We start from the raw sequence: 20,614 nt of genomic DNA, 5'->3' as shown, positions 1-20,614 counted from the left end.
ATAGTTGGCATTTGGGATGTTGTATGTAATTCTTTAATAATAAGATTTATAAATAATACTGTAAGTAAGATTTATGAGTACTACTGCAGAAAGAACAATCCTTTAAAAACAAGGCAACCATTCATACTGTGTGCTACTGATTTGATCTCCTGATCACTGTGCAATAAACTATACAGTTTGCGCTTTGAGGGGAACCAAATGGATGTATTATATTTTGTAGCTTTCATGAAAAAAAAAAAAAGTGGTTGGGAGGCGAAAGCTCTCCATGCGATCAGATCACAGGCTACGTTAACACACACACACAGGGTGAAACCATTTGCACTGGTGAGGACATTCCCTCCTCAAACATACTACAAGTGACCCTGTAAAACTAGAGCACAGCCCACAACTATAATTTCTGTTGTATAGACCCAATGAGGGTCCATTCACAGCATGGACATAAGTAGTAGGGGAATAATAGTGGTCTTTGGTGACTGACAAACAGAGAGGGACCCAAGCCAGTAATTTGCCCTCATTCTTGCTCTCCTCCAATCAGGAGGTGAGGCTGAGGCTGTGATTAGAATAGGGCTCAATGATAGGATCGTGAATGCATAAATATAGCCTTGAGGGTAATGCTGTCTGGACATCAGCGAGAGTTACGGTTGCCAAGGCTACTGTGTTAGATTGTCACAGCACTCTAGGTATGGGGAGAGAGGAGGGCGTCTCTTACCTGGCACTACTCCGTTGGTGGCAATGGCACTCATCGAGATTGCAGTCAACATTGTCTGTGTGGACAAAAGGAGAAATGCACTTGATTAGAGAAAATGGACGTATGGTTCAGTATATGTCTGCCGGCCACTTACGTTGTAGTTTCATCTACAGCTAGAGGCTGTAGCCTGTGTCCTGTGTTAGCCATTCTCTAGCCCTCTGTCAATGGTCATTTTCTGACCACAGAGCCACTCTTTGCTTGATATTTTCAGTGTTACTGCTAAGAATGTTCCATTACACAAATAATATCTGGCCCCTTGATCAGAAACTGACCAATGACCAATGGGGTGGTTAAGGGTGTATAACAGTGTGTAAAATGTATACTTATATAGTAGTACACCTATACAGACATATTGGATGAGAATTTACAGATAAAAAAAAATCTGCATAATTAAATTGTTGAGATGTAAACAATGTCAGTGGTGGTGACTGAAACCATTTTAGACACTTCTAACTGATTTTTTCACTATGCATTAAGCTTCAGTCATTATGGCCGGTATTAGTAAATAACTAGAGGACTGTTATATGAATCTCACTAATAATGTCATTATTAAGCCCTGTTTGAGCTCGATTAGTTTTGCCAGTAGGAGTCTGGTAATGCAAAGTGTACATGATGTTACTGGCTGATTCATATGGGATAAAGGATGTGTAATTTCCCCAAATCACCCCAAATATAATTCTTGATTTATTTCAGTAGTTTTGTCATGAACTTAAGGATTAAGGGTCAAATCAAGGCCCATTTTATCTGTTTGCCTTGTCTTCAGGTTGCATTACATTACCGTAAGGCCAGTTCGAGCTGGACTGCTATTACTGAGGAGCGCTGCATTCTGTGAATTATAGAAAGTAATTTACTCCAGAATTATGACTTAGCAGACTTAAAGTAAAAACTACAGACACTGTAGATTCATACTGGATTAAAATCACAGGTCTCATCGGTAATCATTCAGATTACAGCACCTCCCCAGGTAACACTAATCCAGCTCCAATAGGGCTTAAATTGTAATAATGTATTATGAACACCCTGCTGTGCAAATTATTTAGTATGAATTATGATCTTAATTCTCTTCTTGTTAGTGTATTGGCAGCACTGGATTCTTATAGGTTAGAAATAGTGTCAAGTTTATTGCTTAATTTCAGTTTATTACTTAAGAAATAAGAGTTTAATATGTTACTAATATGTCAAGATGTGTTCCATAGTCTAAAGTGCAGTTTTAGCCATTGAACTCTTGTATGGAACACAAACTGGCATACTAATGTAGTATTCAATCTTCCTGTTGGCCAAAATACCATGAACAGGTACTGAATTTGTGATGCAAGCAGACTTACTGAAAACATCTTTAGCACCTTTTAGCCTCTAATTAGTAATGATGACAACTACACTTCAGAATATGGAAGTCAATACTAGAACCTATAGGAATAAAATACTACATATCACACACAAACACTTCAAAATCAATCGAATTGATTTTAAATTTTAATTTATCCTTATCTGCCGCTTAACAAAGTGCCTATTAAGCATTATTACAACTAATAATGTAATTACTAGTGACTTTCGCATAAAAGACTCTCAATCATGTAGTAATACAGGTCATTATAAAGGAAGTTTAACACAAAGTGAATAAACCATTTAGAAATATCTAATTTGTCTAATTTGGGCTTTACTGATCAAAGAACAAGACATTAACAAACCCCCAATCTGTGTTCAAACCACTCTGAAAGAGTCTAAATCAATGATCGAATTATAAAAACATACACAATATGTTAATATAGTGAATAATACATTTAAATATAAACTATAAATATAAACCTATAAACCATGTGACAATGTTAACCTCTCAGTGTCAGTGCTCTGCATCAAGGCCCTCGGCCTCAATCAACATAGTTAGTGTCACATTCCCTTAAAAGTTACTGAGACTCTAAAAGTAGCAGAGGAGGATCCTACTCCGTCCTGGGATACTGACTACACTGTGGATACGAGGTAGTAAGTAGAAATGTGCAGGAGACTGATGGGGCTGTGGAGCATGAGGTGAGAACAGAGACACAGAGTCTCAGCTCAGTACTCTTCACACACTGTCTCTCTCTACACTACCACACTGCAGATACAGCGAGGGAGCTGCTGACTGGCGAACAAGAGAGGGGGAGAGAGAGCAAGTGAGCAAAAGAGAGAGACAAGAAGCATGGCATTTAACAAGGCTATTTGGGTGTATGTATCCTGGTAGTATTAGTAGTAGTAATACTAATACCAGTGAATGCATTATATGCCCAAAAGTTTGTAGACACCTCCTCATCCAGTGTTTCATCTGAATTCAATGGTATTAACAGGGAGTTTTTCCCCTTTTACTGTAGTAACAGTCTCTACTCTTCTGGGAAGACTTTATACTAGATGTTGAAACTGCAGCTGAACGCCTGTGTCAGCAACGGATGCACCTTAAAGTAGCTTCACTAGTTAGAAGGGGCCACTTATGCTGAAAGACTTTGCCTAATCAACATCCATGCCACCTTTCTACAGTAACCCATTTCAACACGGCAGGCTGTGGTAATCCCACACTAAAGGAAAAGACACTAAGAAAAAAAAATATTACAAGACAAATATGATTACTTTAGGGCATCTTAAAGACATGGGTGGTGCATTTTCTGACATTTCAACGACCCAACTTGATTGGCAATATAATCAATTGGTAGTAAACAAAACTGCTATACAATATTTGCAGTGCAGACATTGCCATCCCTGGTACTTTTCACTGCCATGGTAAAGAATTCAGAGTCATTAAGTTTGATGAATGAACAATGGACATCAAACCTTTCTAGTTGACATTATTTATATCTGAATTATGCAGATTTTTAAAAAATCGGTGGAATTTCCCTTTAATTGAATTTCAACAGCATTTAAATGTGCTGTGAATTGCACACAGTAGTGTGCTGTGTGCAGTGACTAGTGCTTGGTGTATTAGACTGTAATCAGGCATAATGGGCACAGGTCTGTCTCTCTCTAAGGAGCTCTGATAAGACTCTCATTGTTTAAGTGCTTTATCTGATGAAGCCCAGGCTAAGGCCCAAGTGAGTGCTAGTCCACTTTCACTCAATTACACCTAATACACGCACTTTATAATGCCCACACCACCACTCTTAACATCATCACATCAACCCATATGCTAATAACATGACAAATATAGCCCATGATTGGCTGAGGAATCTGGCTTGAGCAGCTGGTTTCCCAAATCCGCCAATCGTACCATCTGTTTTCAATTGGGACCCTGTAATATTGCGGCATTAGTTACGGCAAACCACTTTCAGAGGCTGAACAATAATGAGCATACAGAGGATATGGTTCACATCATAAACCCGAATACGTCCGACAGTCTAAAACAAGATGCAGTAATCATTATTACCATAGACTGACCAATAGCAGCTGTCTCTGTCCACCTCCGTGGTGAAAGAGTCTAACAGCGGGCCACGTTCATAAACTCTGCAAATCAAACTCACCGCACAGACGTGGCTCGCTCCACTAATTCAAGGTGTGTGCTGCTTGGTTGTTACTTAGCAACAGAGCGTCAGGCAGATTCGGCCTGCGGTGAATGCATGTTTACACAATCATATGACACATCAGAAACAGAATTCAATCTAGCAGCGCTGCCGAGCCAAAGGGTACAGAGACGATGGAGTCATTTTTGCTCTGTAATTGGAAAGAGAAGCAGCCGGACAAATAAACCAGCAAAAAGTTAAAAGCTCTATTTGAAGGCAGAGTAGCCACTGAGTGTCTGCCTGCTATTATATGTTAAATAAATCATAACATTTCTCAGCACTCACGGAAAATGACGCATTCATACATTTGGATGTGACATTTGTATTCATGCGGTGTAAAAAATATAAAGTAGCAACCTCATTTCCATTTCCAAACAAGTGAAAAACAGACATGTAAAGTTGTGTTGTCATTCTGTAGCTGCCCATATACATACATAAACGACAATGATAGAGATACAAGGTTTTGTTCCCTGGCTCAACAGGAATTCTCCTGATTCTCCCTACTACCTTTTCCTGCATTTCCATATGGACATTTTCCCTGTTGTTGCTGGATCCTATGAATTACGAGGTCATTAAGAAGATGAAATATGAACACTGCTACATGTGGGCTAACACTGCTAACACATTAAACTCACATCATAAGACTGGCAACCTCAAAAATACCCCAAATAAACAACAAGCTTTGTCAAATGTAGTTTTTTACAGTTTGAGTAACTGGTGTTTGTATATAACAATGGTGAGGTTTATGCAAGACTGTTAGCTTTTTTTAGCATGCATGTAACATTATTTTTGTTTTACTGTGACCTCGTAATCCAGAGGATTCAGTGACACTCAGGGAATAATGTACACCAAAATGTGCAGTTTGGAACCTTTTTGTTTATCATTGTGCAATAAAGATGATTTTCAAAAATGTCATTCCTTTCACAGAGAAAACCAGCTCAGACCCGCGTTCTTAATATGGACAAGACAGAAACTACAAAATAATGCAAGACTTCAGAGGTCTATTTAGAAACTCCTTGAACTTATTAAAGTCTGCCATCTGGGTAGTTGTAAGCATGCATGTCCAATTTGGTCATATTAAAATGGTTTAGCATGTGGAACAAGAGCTACTGTGTTTCCTATCACTGTATAAAAGAAGCTCCATGCTGCCTTTATCTGCTGGATGCACTGCAATAGATTTTTAGTGAGCACATTCAGAATGCAATTCACATCATCAAGAGCTTATTATTGACTGTTTTCATCAGAGTAAAGGCCTATTCACACCTATTCACCGTACAATTTTTCTTAAAACAAATGTGAATTTTAACACAGTGTGAGCATTTAAACACTTCATTCCTTGATTAATTTACCATTTTTATGTTAAGCACTACAACTAATAGGCTTACATAGGGTGCACTTTATTTTACCAAAATTTCTTGTCATATAAGCTTTTGCACTGTTTTTTTGTTACACATTTGTTTGGACGGCAAACATGACAAGACAGCTTTGATTGATCAGCCTGATTTTTAAAGCATCCAAAGATATTTGAGCTGGCTATAATTAAAAATGATCAGCACGTCTGACTGACATCTCTTCATGGATGACAGATCACCACTTGAAGCTCAATCCTAGCAAGACTGAGCTGCTATTCATCCCTGCAACTACAGGTCTTCATCATGATCGTGCCATCTCGTGCGAACCTAACTCAGTCATGCAGGTTTCTCCTGTACAACATCTGGAGGATCCGACCCTTTCTCACTCGAGAGAGCCACCCAGGTGTTAGTTCTGTCTCTTGTCATCTCAAGGCTTGACTACTGCAACTCGCTCTTGGCTGGTCTTCCTATGCAGGCCATTAAGCCTCTGCAACTCATCCAGAATGCAGCAGCACAGCTCGTCTTCAATCTTCCTAAGTTCAGTCACGTCACTCCACTGCTGAGCTCCCTTCACTGGCTTCCTGTAGCTGCACGCATCAGATTTGAAACCTTGATGCCTACAAAGCCAAAAACAGACCAGCCCCTCCCTACCTAATTGGCAATGGTCAAAGCTCGAACTGCACGAGCCCTTCAAGCTTCAAATACAGCTCGGCTTGACCCGCCTTCCCTTAAGACGCGTGGAAGACAAGCTTCAAGACTTTTCTCTGTTCTGGCACCCAGGTGGTGGAACGACCCCCCACTGGCTGTCCCTACAGCAGAGTCTCTTGCGGTCTTCAAACACAGACTGAAGACACGTCTCTTTACACAGCACTTAAGTGAACACTGAGTTAAGTATTTATTGTAATGTATTGTGCTGTACTTATTGAAATGTATTGCAATGCACTGTGTTTAATTCTGTTCCTTTCTCTCTAGGTATCAACATGGACTTCTGTTTCTAGCAGAGTCTGAGCTCAGGACCAGCTTTCTCTCTAACCTATTTGTAACTAGCAAAGATTCCTTTTCTAGATAGACAAAGCACTTTTTGTAAGCTGCTCTGGATAAGAGCGTCTGCTAAATGCAGTAAATGTAAATGTAAACATTTTATGATGCATTGCACTCCTTCATTTCTGGACTTTACGTGAAAAAAGAAATAAATTTGCATGGGTTTGTTTTTCAAATAAAACACAATAAAAATCTACTGATATTCATCTTTATTACATCTACTGATATTCATCTTTATAACAGTGCTGAGAAATCTTGTCATTAAAGGGTAAAAGTACATTAAAAGGTAGAAAAATAGCTGCTGAAAGGGTTAATAATAATGTTTCAGGCATCTAAAGATACTGTATCTTCTGGTAGAATGCGCACATCTTTGCAGGAACATCATTTCCGTTCTCGCAGACACACTTACGAAAAAGACGTGATATTTTATAGAATTTTTGGGTCCGGTAATTGTCTGGGCCATTATTAATGTTTCAGGCTGACTAAGGCTGCTGATTCTTCTGCCACAGCACTGTTTTACTCTGCCATCTATAAAAGGATCTGTGTTCTCTCTGCCTTTCCATCTGTTGCTATGAGAGACATGCTACGATGAGAGAGCCTCAGCTGCCTGCCCATGTGCTCTTGGGTTCCAGATGATGCAAACGTAGTCTTGCTGCCTCTGACGCAAAGTCCTACACAGCACATACACACTCATACAAGGCGTATGTACAGACAGGCAGGAGAGGATGGGGATGGGATGTCTCACATTGGTCTGGACTGGTACGGACAGAAGACGGCTGATGGACTCACACACACATAGACATATAAAAAACAGCTGCCATGACCTAATTTGCTGTATAAGGTTATTATGGTAATGTTATTTTGTTATCTGACCCATAAGAGTCAGATCAGAAGTCTTGCAGCTGTGGGTTTCAATCTTGCTCCTGGTACTTGATCCACATATTTAGCTAAGTTACATCTTTACACAGGCCCCATAGTGGTGTAGACTAGTGCAGGCTCTAACTAATAAGCGACATAAGCAGCTGCATAGGGCCCTGTGGCTGCCAGGGGGCTCCCTAACAACTTCTGGGTTATTACTGCATCTTTATGTCTGAGATGCTAAAGTGAGGGGAAAAAATTAACTGATTAATCATGTCTCAAAAAAATGTACACAACTGGAGCTGAAAAATAAAAAAAAAGAAAAAGAGAAAACGAGGAGAAATAGTATAAAGGTATGTTTTGTGTGTTTGTGGTGTTAACATTATGCCATCTGTGTCGGCTTGTAGGTGGACAACAAGAACAAGTGGGTCTGGTGTCTGTCTAAAGAAGCAGATTAAACTTAGACAGGCTCTCTGACTAGGTTTCAGCTTACAAACAAAAACACACAAACACAAATGTGATTAACTTACTACCTAAACATGTAGAAAGAACAGAATGCTGAGAAGGTTCTCTATAATTATCAGCAATACACAAATAGTCATAATTTAGACAGCTCATGGCAGTCAGTGTTAATATTTAGAATATAATTTTACAGTACATCAGCAAGCAAGACGGGAGCTCCAAAAAACTCGTTTAGGGCCCCCAGAAGGCTACAAACAGGCCTGGTGTAGATGGTAGGCCTGGGCCATGGGGTGATGTAATTGGACGTTGGCAGTGATGACACGTAAAGCGATGACTATGCTTAAAACCAATAATCACTGTAAAGATGAAAATCTAATGCGTCATGGCTTTCCACAGGCATCTACATCTGAAATCCAGAGTTCCTCTGCTATAACACCAAATAACAATAATATAACTAAATGAGTTAATGCTGATGTGTTAGGACATGAAAACACTAACACATGCAGGCCAGGGTGACTCCAGAACCAGGGGTAGAAACCAACTCCTCAGTCCCACTTCACCAAGGGTCTTTAACGAAGCATCTCTGTTCACCTGAATTACAATGAAGACATGAGGCAGTTTGTCAGAGCGAGAGAGCGAGAGAGAGAGAGAGAGAGAGAGAGAGAGAGTGAGAGAGAGAGAGAGAGAGAGAGAGAGAGAAAGAGAGACAGCAAGAGAGATAGAGAGAGAGAGAGAGAGAGAGAGAGAGAGAGAGAGAGAGAGAGAGAGGGAGCGAGATAGAGAATGAAATAGAAAGAGAGAGCTAGATAGACGTGAACACTTTCTATAGACCTAAAACAGACATTATTGAATCTCGCCACGCTGGGCTCCTCCAGGGATCAGGCCATTTTGCACAGGCCTTGATCTCTGCAGTTGGCAGGCAGTGGGCATCTGGAGAAAAGAACCTCGAGAACGCGGTCAGACTCTTAAACAGCCTCTCAAAGCCCAACAAAGCACACACCCCGGCAAACTCTCTGGGTAATCAGAACCAAGAGGGAAAAATCCATAAATGCTGGCCATTACTAAACGCATCTGTGTACAGGTCTTTTCTTTAATTGATTTTTTAATTTCTCTGGGTTTATTAGATTATTAGTGTGTTATTTTGGTTCAATAATGTCATGACAATTGTAATTACTTGTATAGTATCATTTGAATAGCTATTTCCGCATGGTAGCCTTGTGAAGGAATGATCTGATCCACAATTTTTGGTAGCTCTTGCACTGATTTTTACATTGTAATGTGTTTTGCTCTGTTGCCTTATACCGCATGTAAGAATCCACTGACGTTAATGTGGAAGGTTCTTCTGCTTTGCCGCAGGGCAAAATGGGAACATCTTGACACAAATTGTCCTGTTTAAATTAGAAGCTCCAAAATAAATAGCGCATTGCTGAGAATAGTCATCTGCAAAGGAAAATGAAAATGAAATGGGCCTATTCTGGCCTCTATGATTAGAAACTTGGCATCTTCCAGCTACAAATAATTTTTTCTTTCATTCTATTCTTTGCAACAGGCCCAGATTGTCTGGCAACGTAGAATCACAGACATGCACCAACTGGGGGACATGTTTATCTAATGTTTCTATTTGTAGGGTCAATTGCCATTCAGCTGCTGCAGGAAAGCATCTTTAATGCTCATGAATAACAAAGTCATTTTGATTAAAGGGCCCATAGAAAACTTTTCTCATTGTTTTGAAATAAGACTATGATGTAGTATGTGAACATTGTTAAAGTTTTAAAACGTTCCCTTCACTCCCCAGTTCACAGATGAAAATTAAGCTGGAAAGACCTGTTTCAAATGTATTTTTGTGATGTCACAAAACCAGCTCATTTACATAGATCTGTCTTTTCAGCCTACCACAGTTTAGCGGTAGCTCCACCCATTCACGCTGAAGTTATAAGGAGTGTTTCAGCCTGGACTGCTTTTTGAATAAGGCACGATACATGACAGCCAATCAGAAGAGAGCACTCATATGCAAAAGTTTGGGCACCCCTGGTTATATGTTTTGTAAGTGAAAATGAGTTAACACATCCTCTACAACAAACACATTTCTGCACATTTTAATGCACAATTATTGTTAATTTGCTGAAATTAACATTAAAAAAAGCAGACGTTATGGCACACTTAATATTTTATTATTGTTTGTTAAATTTAGAAAAAAATGAAATTATACACTAAGATTTGTGAAGAAAAATGCAATACTTAAGTTTGTTCTCTGTAGAGGATGTGATAACTTATTATAACTTGCAAAAACAACAAAACATGTAATATGACCAGGGGAATTCAAACTTTTGCACTGTATACAACCATATATTGGTATTAAAGATACAGTAACAAAAACAGCCAGTTTAATTCTAAGGGATAAAGAGAAGTTAAAAAACAGTGAGTCATGTTTGTGGTTCAAACTACTCAAATGTCATAAGCCAACCTCCAAGAAATCATAGACAAACGTAGGACATGGGCCCTTTAAACAACTATCAGACACTTATGTTAAAGGAAAGCTACGTCCAGTATAAGAACAGATGAAAAATTGCTCTCAGGCTGGTCTCTTCTAGCCTGCTAGCTAAGCCCTCTTTTCACATTAGTCATACATGAACATTTGCGCAGTGACCCAGCAACTAAGTCTATGTTTAGCTGCTTGCTAGCCATAAGGGAGCCCAGTGGAGATGGGCTTTTAGAGGGTGAGCTTTCTTGAAAGCATGCGAATGCTGCCTAAATGCAAACCACATGTCTGTGAATGTGCATGTGGATGCTGCCGTGTGGAGTCTCTGGTTAGTACCATCAGTTCAAGTTCAGGCTTAAGGTTTTCTACGACGGGGGAATATCCTAAAGGAAAGAAAGTGGGGCCCCTAGACATTTTCTCTTGGTGGTCTTAGTGTTATGTTTCTATAAGCAGATTAAAAAGTCACTGTGTAGAACTTCAGCAGTGCGCTGCATCTTTTATTCAGCCAGGATATACGTGAATATATGTGTGTGAGTGACAGGGCAGTTAATGTTATGTGGGCTGCAAAGAGAGAGAGAGAGAGAGAGAGAGAGAGAGAGAGTGAGTGAGAGAGAGAGATCTGAGCATGACTCAGTTTGCTATATAGCAAATTTAAAGCTGTGGTTAAAAATAGCCCTTCAACAGGCACAGGAGAACATAGTGTGCTCACACAAACATACAAATCACATGTGAACAAGAACACGAGCTATACAGACATATAACATGCTCACTGACACTCGCTCACTCTGAGATCTGCACACAGAAAATGACTTACAATGCAACAAGACACACACAGTGGGCGGGATGTGAAATGTATGAAGGGATATCAGCCTCTGACAAAAAGAAGGTTTTGTTTGTCTGAATCTAAAACATACAACTCAATAAAGGAAAAATGGCAGTCTGCTGTAATTTGATATGAATTATGTCTCACTTGTAAGGTACAGAGACAAGCAGAGAAGCGTGCACACTAAATCTGATGAAAAGCTATTGTTGTCATGTTTTACTGGGTTCGATTCCCGGCCGGGCGACCAGGGTCATTTCTGTGTGGAGTTTGCCTGTTCTCCCTGTGTCTGCGTGGGTTTCCTCCGGGTGCTCCGGTTTCCTCCCACAGTCCAAAGACATGCAGTCAGGCCAATTGGACGTGCTAAATTGCCCCTAGGTGTGTGTGAATGTGTATGTCTGTCTGTCTGCCCTGCGATGGACTGGCGACCTGTCCAGGGTGTATCCTGCCTTCCGCCCAATGACAGCTGGGATAGGCTCCAGCACCCCACCGCGACCCAGAAGGATAAGCAGTTTAGATGATGTGTGTGTGTGTGTATACTGAAAACAAACTTAAAGTCAAAAGTGCAGACTCAAAGCTGTTCATTTTAAATGCCATTTTTTATGTAACTAGTTCTGCGATTATGTAATTACGTTTAAAAAGTATATCAAAATGATGATAATCACTAGAGCTGCACTGTTAAAAAAATAAGAACAAAAACAGTAAAGAGGTCTACAAAACTGTCAGATAAGGGTCTATGCCTGTAGTGCAATGACAGAAGTGAAGGTCCTGCAAAAAATGCCAGCAGAAAAAAATATTTCTCGGAAAGTATGAACGTAGGTAAGTTATTTCTATAACTGTAATTACAATGCAAAACCTTAAACCTCTCATATTTTTTCTAATTTAGTCATGACCAACTCCCCCACTAGTAAGGACTTGTCACTTTAAACAATGCAGCTAACACATGATCTCTTGAACTGCAGGCTAAAGATTCAAACTCACAATCATATTTCTCATTTCTCCCTTTATTATTGCGAGCTGTTATTTTTTTATATTGACCATATTCACCAGATATTTCTGCAAACTGCAGACATTAAAATAAGCTTTTATTACTGTGGATTATCAGTCATTGCCTGGTTTATACCTGAATAGCTGTGTACATGCATTACAAATGGATGTATATGGAAATAATATGGAAATAACTGCAAAAAAAGGCATTTATGTACATAGCAGTTAGATAGAATAGTCGTTCAGTGAAAACTGTGTGTGTGATTTGTTCAACAGAAGAGAAATAGTGTAGAAGCATTTAATCAAGCAATCTGCAAAACATGTAGCAGCAGCACAGCTTACTGAAAAACGTCTGCCATAAACAAATTTGCTGTTAATGGGTTAGCTGTGTTCTGTAAAATCCAAGAACGAAATAATAACCATGTTTAATCTTATCCATTGTGACATATTGGGGAAATAACATAAATACATGGTTGTCCAATACTTGCCTTTTAAGAAATATGCTCGAAACCAGCAAAATGATCTGCCAGTATAGTGAGATAATTATACTCGATAAAAGTACTTAAAACAAGTAAATAATGTCTAGAAATAAGCAAAATAATCTTAAAATAAATGCACAACCACCTCAAAATAACGGAAATATTAGATGTATTGGTTAGATTTAAGATAGACAAGCCGCTTATTGGTGTAATTTAGAACTGCATGACTGAAATGGAACTTCCTGATATTCTGTGATATTAAGGTAATTCACTCTGTATCATAAAGATATTGAAATTCAATATCAGCCCTAATAATAACCCTGCAGTTCAGTGGATTAAATAGGTGAATAAGGTAAATACACAAGCATGTGCAGCAGGCTGTGTCCCCAAGACTGGCTCTGAGAGCTGCTGGTCAGCAAAACACTTTCTGAAAGATGAAATACTTCAAACCAGTTTCAACTGGATTTCACATCTGATGCGCCTCAAGAGCATCCAACGAGCTGTTTGTGATCACGTGATCAGTTGATATTATGCAGAATCGTGACTGGTGCACCTCCTAAACAGCTTCTTACTGCAATAAGAGACAACTGGCACAAGAGAAAAATCACGATATGTGTCCTAGGATGAAATTACATTTCCAGTCTCAGAACTCACAGTTCCTCTGCATGATATGGCTCATTCGAATAAAAAGGCTTAAATAAGCGTAAATTCTCCTCAAATTGTACTGATCTTGACTTCGTTGGGGAGCCCTATTGTTCCTGTCTGACAGAAGCATTCAGCCCAGTCCTTGAGGAACCAGAACTCAGTCTGAATGGCTGCCAAATTTGCAATGGTGGGATGTCATCTGAAGAGGAGAACACCCAAATTGCTTCTTTTCTTCATTCAAACCCCTGAGAAGTGCTGTAATGCTATATTTGAAACTGAAAATTGGTTCTTCTTCAAAGGAGTTTAAGTCGGCACTGGCTTGTGACCACTGGAACTGAAGATAATGAAATGAATACATGATGTGCTCATAAAGATTTTAGGAGTTTTTGGGGGAAAATGAGCATAAATTTAAAATAATGAAAATGGACATTTTTCAGGCCAGAATGTTTTTGGCCAAAACCATTTCATGTAATAAGTTTCTGTGAGGGAGCTTATAGAGGCATTAAACCCTTTAGATGCCCGGCTCCTATCACCACCACTGTGAACAATTCTGACCTGGTAACTTTGTCTAGAATGTAGCATTTCACACCAAACCACTCTGAATGACTTTGTTTCCATCACAGTCATTTTAATTATGTAGAAATTTAGAAACATTGGGGGGAATCTCACTTTAAATCATATAGTGTCCTTTTCCAAAGGACTACACTACACTAGTACAAACACCATGACAGTGTAAATCAAAATGTACAAATCTACACATAGCAACACAGTTCTACGACTCTGTTTCCTAACAAATGGATTCAAGGAAAGAATCTGACAGGGTAAGACTGCTGCCTGCAGTGAACAGGCTCTCCTTAACTGGTGCATGTGCTATTTTCTCTGTAACGTTGACAATATTCCCCTCTCATTAGAGCTGGCTGACCAGGTCAGCAGATTGCTGCTCTATCTGCATCAAGTTAAAATCTTAGCGAATGACTGCTGTACAGCTGCAACATAGAAGGTGAAAAAGTAGTCTAAATGTGTGAAAAGTTTTAAATGTTTGGAGTTAAGATACAGCTCTCTCAGTTGTCAGCATGTCCATAATAGAAATTCTGAGTCAAAGTTTTTGAAAGAAAAAATCCTGTAATAAATCCTGTAATTAATAAACTAATCCTGAAATAAACTAAAATCTTCCAAACCTGATGTGTGTTTTGTCTTATGGACTTTTCCCCCTAATATCCTGGGTCCTCTGTATTACGAGATTGTTAGTAGTCAAAATATGAATAATGATACATACATGCTACAAGCAAACACTCCTTGCACTGAAATAATGTTGCATAAAGGTAAGTCTACTATTAAACATCAACGCTATTATATAACAACACTAGCTACTCAAACTCTACTACAGCCAAAGCAACTTAACTTGCACACTTGACAAAGCTTGCTGGTTGGTTTCCAGTCTAATGATGTCAGTTCAGTGTGCAGCAGTGTTAGCTTGTAGCATGTAGCAATATTCATACTTTGGCTCCTTAACAACCTCATAATTCAAAGGATCCAATGATACTCAGAAAAAAATTTATATGTAAAGCAAAATGTATCACCTCTGGAACATTTCTGTTTACAACGGGATGCGACAGCAGTGGTTTTCGAAAAATGCTATTCATTTTTCCCATAGATAAATCTGCTTAGACCCAGAGGCCCTAATATGGTCATTAATGATGACACAGAGGTCTATGCTATGGGTAGCTTAGTGATAACACAACATTGCAAATCTGAAAGTAAATAAAAAGGTTTCTGCATTCAACACTGATATGTAAAAAAAAGAATAATCAATACATTGTGAACACTGAGATGTTGTAAATAACAATAAAGGCAGCAATGTCTGCATCAGAAGTCTGTTACCCGAAGTGAGCCCGTTGTTATGAAAAAATATTGTGTTTTAGGCCAGATTTGGCCAATTTTTTTTACACAGAACTTCAGGCTCAGCTTGGGCTCAAGTTTGTTTGATAATGAGTGCTTTTAATGTAAATTTCTGCACTCTCAGGCATGCTCTATCTCTCTCTCGCTCTTCCACTCTTGTAAAGTTTTAGTCCATAGCTGCGTTCGGGGAACAGCTCTAGAGTTTGAGGAGTGCGTGAACGTGTCCCTGAATGAAACTAGGAAATAGCAAATTCAACAGAACATCAATCTCAGTGACACCATGGATGATGAGAGGGACGTGTTGGGTTGGTGAAAGGTCACAGCAGATCTTTCCCTTTGCTTGGATGCTGTTCTCTGTGAGGTACAATCAGTAGTTCCACAAACATACACCGATCAGGCATAACATTATGATCACCTCCTTGTTTCTACGCTCATTGTCCATTTTATCAGCTCCACTTACTATATAGGTGCACTTTGTAGTTCTACAGTTACAGACTGTAGTCCATCTGTTTCTCTGCATACTTTGTTAGCCCCCTTTTACCCTGTCCTGCAGTGGTCAGGACCCCCATGGACCCTCACAGAGCAGGTAATATTTGGGTGGTGGATCATTCTCAGCACTGCAGTAACACTGATGTGGTGGTGGTGTGTTAGTGTGTGTTGCGCTGGTCTGAGTGGATCAGACATAGCAGTGCTGCTGGAGTTTTTAAACACCTTAGTGTCACTGCTGGACTGAGAATAGTCCACCAACCAAAAATCCAGCCCACAGAGTCCTGTGGGCAGCGTCCTGTGACCACTGATGAAGGACTAGAGGATGACCAACACAAACTGTGCATCAGCAGATGAGCTATTGTCTCTGACTTTACATGTACAAGGTGGACTAGTACCTGCTCGGGTCAGGTTTGAGTTCGGAGTTTAGCAGTACCAGTTGGGGCTGGTCAGGTCCGGTCTCAAAGTTGGGGATATATGTCGGCTATGGACTTCGGTTTCAGACCTCTAATGTGGATGTACAGTATGAGATTGTGTGCATGTGATTGTCTATGGCTGAACATGACCGACTCACCGTGGAGCAGCACATGAGAACGATGATGAAAGCCTCAATGACTCCACCAATGCCCACCATCCAGGTCATCCTCAGAAACAGAATCACGCCCAGAATGTTCTGCATACAAGGGAGATACACTCCCATCAGCGTGCCCATCCGCGGAGCCTGTGAACACACATTGAGAAAAACCATTACTTATTTCCTGAAAAACAATGAATCATCTTTGGAAAGCAGCTATTTATTCTGTCCACAATTATCAGTTGGGCTATTGTTTTTCTTACGTTGTTAACATAGCTCAGCCTCCGTAAATGTGTGTGTAAGTGCCTTTAATCTCCTGATTGTAAATACAGTAATGTTTGTGTCTGTGATGAATGTCTCATGAGAAAGGGGGAAATTGCTGCTCCCAGAATGACGGAAATGGAGAGTTTGGAGTGGCATCTTTATCAAGATGAAGCGAGTGGCTGAACTGATTGCATTTGACAAAGAAAACGATATTATTGTAAAAATATTGCAGTTCACTAGAAGGAAATTGTACCTGCTATTGAATATGAGACTTAAAACTTGCAGAAAAAACGTTATCTGTCTCCATGTGCTATGAGTTTCCTGAGTCTTAAGCATAGTTATGCATATTAGGTATACATGCATATTAGATATAATTATCTATTATTATTTATTAACTCTTTCTTAGCAAGAAAAGACTATAAAACATATCTAAACACTTCCTGCTTACAGGTTTCACTGTCCCAAATGTCATTTAGAAATAAAAGTTAGGGAGAACTTATACATACATTGCCATAACACAGATGCGAAAGTGTAGCAAAAATTCTACTGTTACAAAGACATCTTTTTATCTTTTGATTTCTTTACATTTCTACGTACAGAATGCTGATACTTTTAATGCAAACCAATAAAAAAGGTGTAACATTTCAGTTGAAAGATACTCCTGTCACATCAGGCAGATGTACCAGATGCTCACGGAAGTAAAAGGAGGGAGCTTTATTGGTAGTTGGGCAAAGCAAGGGGGTAGTCAGTAATCCAGGCCAGGTCAGAACCAAACAGGTACATCAGGAAACCGAGATCCGAGTCCATAAACAAGCAAGGGTCAGCAGCCAGAGAAACAAACACCAAAACAAAGTACAAAGGAAAATCCGACAGGGTCAACAAGGGCCAAAAAGGGTCAAAAACACAGGAGGCAAAAACAGAAAGAACGCTCAGTACACAACAGACAAGGCACTTGGCAATACTTTACAACAAGTGAACAAAATGAACCAGTATATGTACAAACAGAACTAATGAGAGCAGGGGAGAGTGATTAGCTTTCAGGAGAGGAGGATCTGTGTATGTGTCCATGATTGGCTGATGGCGGGCTTGTGACTGTGACATCAGAACCAGATGCATTATAGGAGTTGGAGTTCACAGGGGTGGAGAGGCCAGCAAGGTAAAACTGGGTTAAATTAAAGTTGACTGTATGTGAAATAATGAAAGTATCTAAAACACAGGGTTCAAACATGTCTAAGCAAAGGCTGCCTAAAAAGGGGAGGTGGTTCAACAGGTGCTTGAGTATGAAAACCATCATGATTATATTGTTCGGTGTACCTTTGTCGAACCAAAGATACAGAACAAAACCTGTAGTGATTGAGTTATTTGTAACTCTGCCATAGACATGACCTCTCAGCCCGCACTTCAGCTCAGGAACAAATGAGAGATTGTCATTGTGTTAGAGCTCAATGTGATTATGACACTGGCCTGAAGTGTTCTAATAGAGGTAACAAACTGCGGTGCTTTTGTGTCCATGTCGAGGAGGGGCATGTAAAGAGAAGCTGACAATTACTGACATTAAATGAGTGAAGGCCAGTTTGGAAGTGTTTGACTGATTGGTTTATTCCTTCTTTATTTCTTTCACTTGTGTTTTGTGGATTTACACTGATGGAAATCTCAGCCAAACACATACAACAGCAATAGGTTTAATTGTCAGTGACATACAATGAAATAATAAATAAACTGTATGTGAAGAGAATTAGAGAGAAAAATCAATTTCTGTAACAAATCCATCCTGAAATATTGCATACGTGTGATGTGATGTTGCTGGCTGTGTGATAGTAGAATGAAGTAGTTACGGCATGATTTTAGATGCACATTCAAAAGCTTAGTCGTTTAGTAGCTTAACAGTAGTAGTAGAGGAAGAGATAATAACAGATTAGTATCTGTATCAGCTGACGCTCAAGGTTTGAACATCGGTATCAGTATTGTAAACACAGAAATGGCATTATGCCATCTCTAGTGAGAATATATATGCACAGAAAGAGTGAAACTAAGAAAAACATTAAACATAATATATAAAATGAACCATAAGTTGTACACAGGCCACCTTTTTTGTATTTTTATTTATTTATTTTTTTTCAGAGAATAAACAGTTATTGTGCATTAAGCTGTGTAGAAGTTACCGGGGTGCCCAAACTTTTGCATACAGCATGTAGTGTATATATAAACAAAGTAATTAAATTATAACAAACTAGTTTTAGTCCAATATTTAAAGACTTCTGTAAACAAGAAGTTAGTAAACAATGAATAACATACTGTAATGAGCTATTTACATATTTGATGTAAAAGTTATTTGCTTTCAGATTTGAACACCATTTTTGAAAAATGATAAATTCTGCATATTCATTTTCTTAGAACTTAATTTTCAAACATTTTTTCATTCTTATTTACAGCTTCCTATTGCCTATTAATTATTATCTGTTATACAGTTATACAGAATGAGCATATTAGAAACATCTTATACAACCAAATTGGCTACATTGTATGGAAAACACTGATTCCAAATTTTTGAACAATACTATACATCCGAACACAGTGTGTGTGTGTCTGTGTGTTTGTGTGTGTGTGTATGTCAATCTTTATACTGAGTTGATTTTAGAATTTCACAACAGTATTCACACACACACACACACACACACACACACACACACACACACACACAGTCAGATGGTCAGGGGTCTGAAGTAACAGCAGATGGCAAGCTAAGAAATGGGACTTTTAATTTAATTAATGTGAAATAAATAAATAAAAAAATGACCCCACATCGCCTGTCATTGAATTCAATGTCCACCAAACACCTCTATGAGGGATAATTTGATTCTGGCTGGATGGATTCATTTTGTAATTAATGTAATTTAATATAATGTGTATGGAAAAATGATGTCTGGGCAGTTATAACATAATAAAGTTGTATTATTAAGTGTTATAGGAACTGGAGCTCGCTGTAAAACTGAAATCCATACATGTCATTATTTCTTTGGAGTCATGCATTGCCTAACTGCTTCTCATCATTTGAAGTTTACAGGCTAACATTCATAAGTATGTGTAGTTCAATAATGTAATATGCTGGGGTTATATGGACTTATTTGCATTTATAAGCACTGGTTTCTGGATACGTTTAAACTGTATTCCAGTACTGATTACTGATTATTTTTAATATCTAATCTGTAATCTAATCCAAAAGATTACGATATTAAAATAACGTAATCTTATTATTTTCCATTCCTTTTGAATAACTTGAGAAAACAGAGATTGATGGAGTTCACAAACATCAAAGAGACGGCAACTGAAATAATCTCACATTTTCCCTGTCTGGAAACTCATATTCGGTGCGCAGGAATGGTTTTAATGTAATCCTGCTAAGTAATCACCCTATTTTGTTTATCAAGTATCCAATTACTGCCTTTTTAAGTAACTGTAATGCAGTGCAGTCACCTTTTTTCTGTATCCTGATTACGTAACACTGTTAAATGTATTCTGTTACTAACCATGTTGCACTGCAAAAAAAATGTCAGTATTCTGTCTTTGGAGATTCTAATATCCACCATCTGCCATTACGAAACACTGAGCCCAGAAAGACTTTAGACCTGGGTCTTTCAGTACCAAAGACCTGGGCGATGCGTCCTGCACTAGCCTGCACAGAGAAAATGTCATTTGTCTTTGTGTGCCTTCCCTGTATGCTAATGCCTAGCGCTGCTTGCCTGGTGTCTGAGGTATGCTAATTAGATTTAGCATCTGTGCCCTTCAGTGTGTGGGTAGAGGGTGTTCTTCGCCGTCAGCCACCATGATTTCAGTAATAGTGTTCTTTTAAGACCTCCCGTCTACTTTCTTGATGATGAGGAAGCAGGTGACGTTTGTATGTGATTAGCTGACATTTAGCTTAGCAGTTAACTGAGTGACCTCAACTTTTACTGTTCAAAAGTTAGAATTTGCATACAGTGCAGGTATCACTGATAGACA

At 39.0% G+C, this 20,614-nt stretch overlaps 1 protein-coding gene across 1 annotated transcript in view; it reads right to left on the bottom strand.

Moving 5' to 3' along the window:
• Positions 1–20,614, bottom strand: part of slc12a5a (solute carrier family 12 member 5a) — a 127,837-nt gene that overhangs the window by 23,149 nt on the left and 84,074 nt on the right. Inside the window, exons 4-5 of the mRNA XM_036571237.1 lie at positions 16,352–16,498; positions 710–764 (exon numbers count right to left, since the gene is read on the bottom strand). Coding sequence (XP_036427130.1) covers positions 710–764; positions 16,352–16,498 — 202 coding nt within the window. The remainder of the gene's footprint in view (positions 1–709; positions 765–16,351; positions 16,499–20,614) is intronic.

This window comes from Colossoma macropomum, unplaced genomic scaffold, assembly GCF_904425465.1.
Source record: "Colossoma macropomum unplaced genomic scaffold, Colossoma_macropomum, whole genome shotgun sequence".
In the NCBI taxonomy this organism is placed as follows: Eukaryota; Metazoa; Chordata; class Actinopteri; order Characiformes; family Serrasalmidae; genus Colossoma; species Colossoma macropomum.
This window is presented reverse-complemented; position numbering and strand designations above follow the sequence as displayed.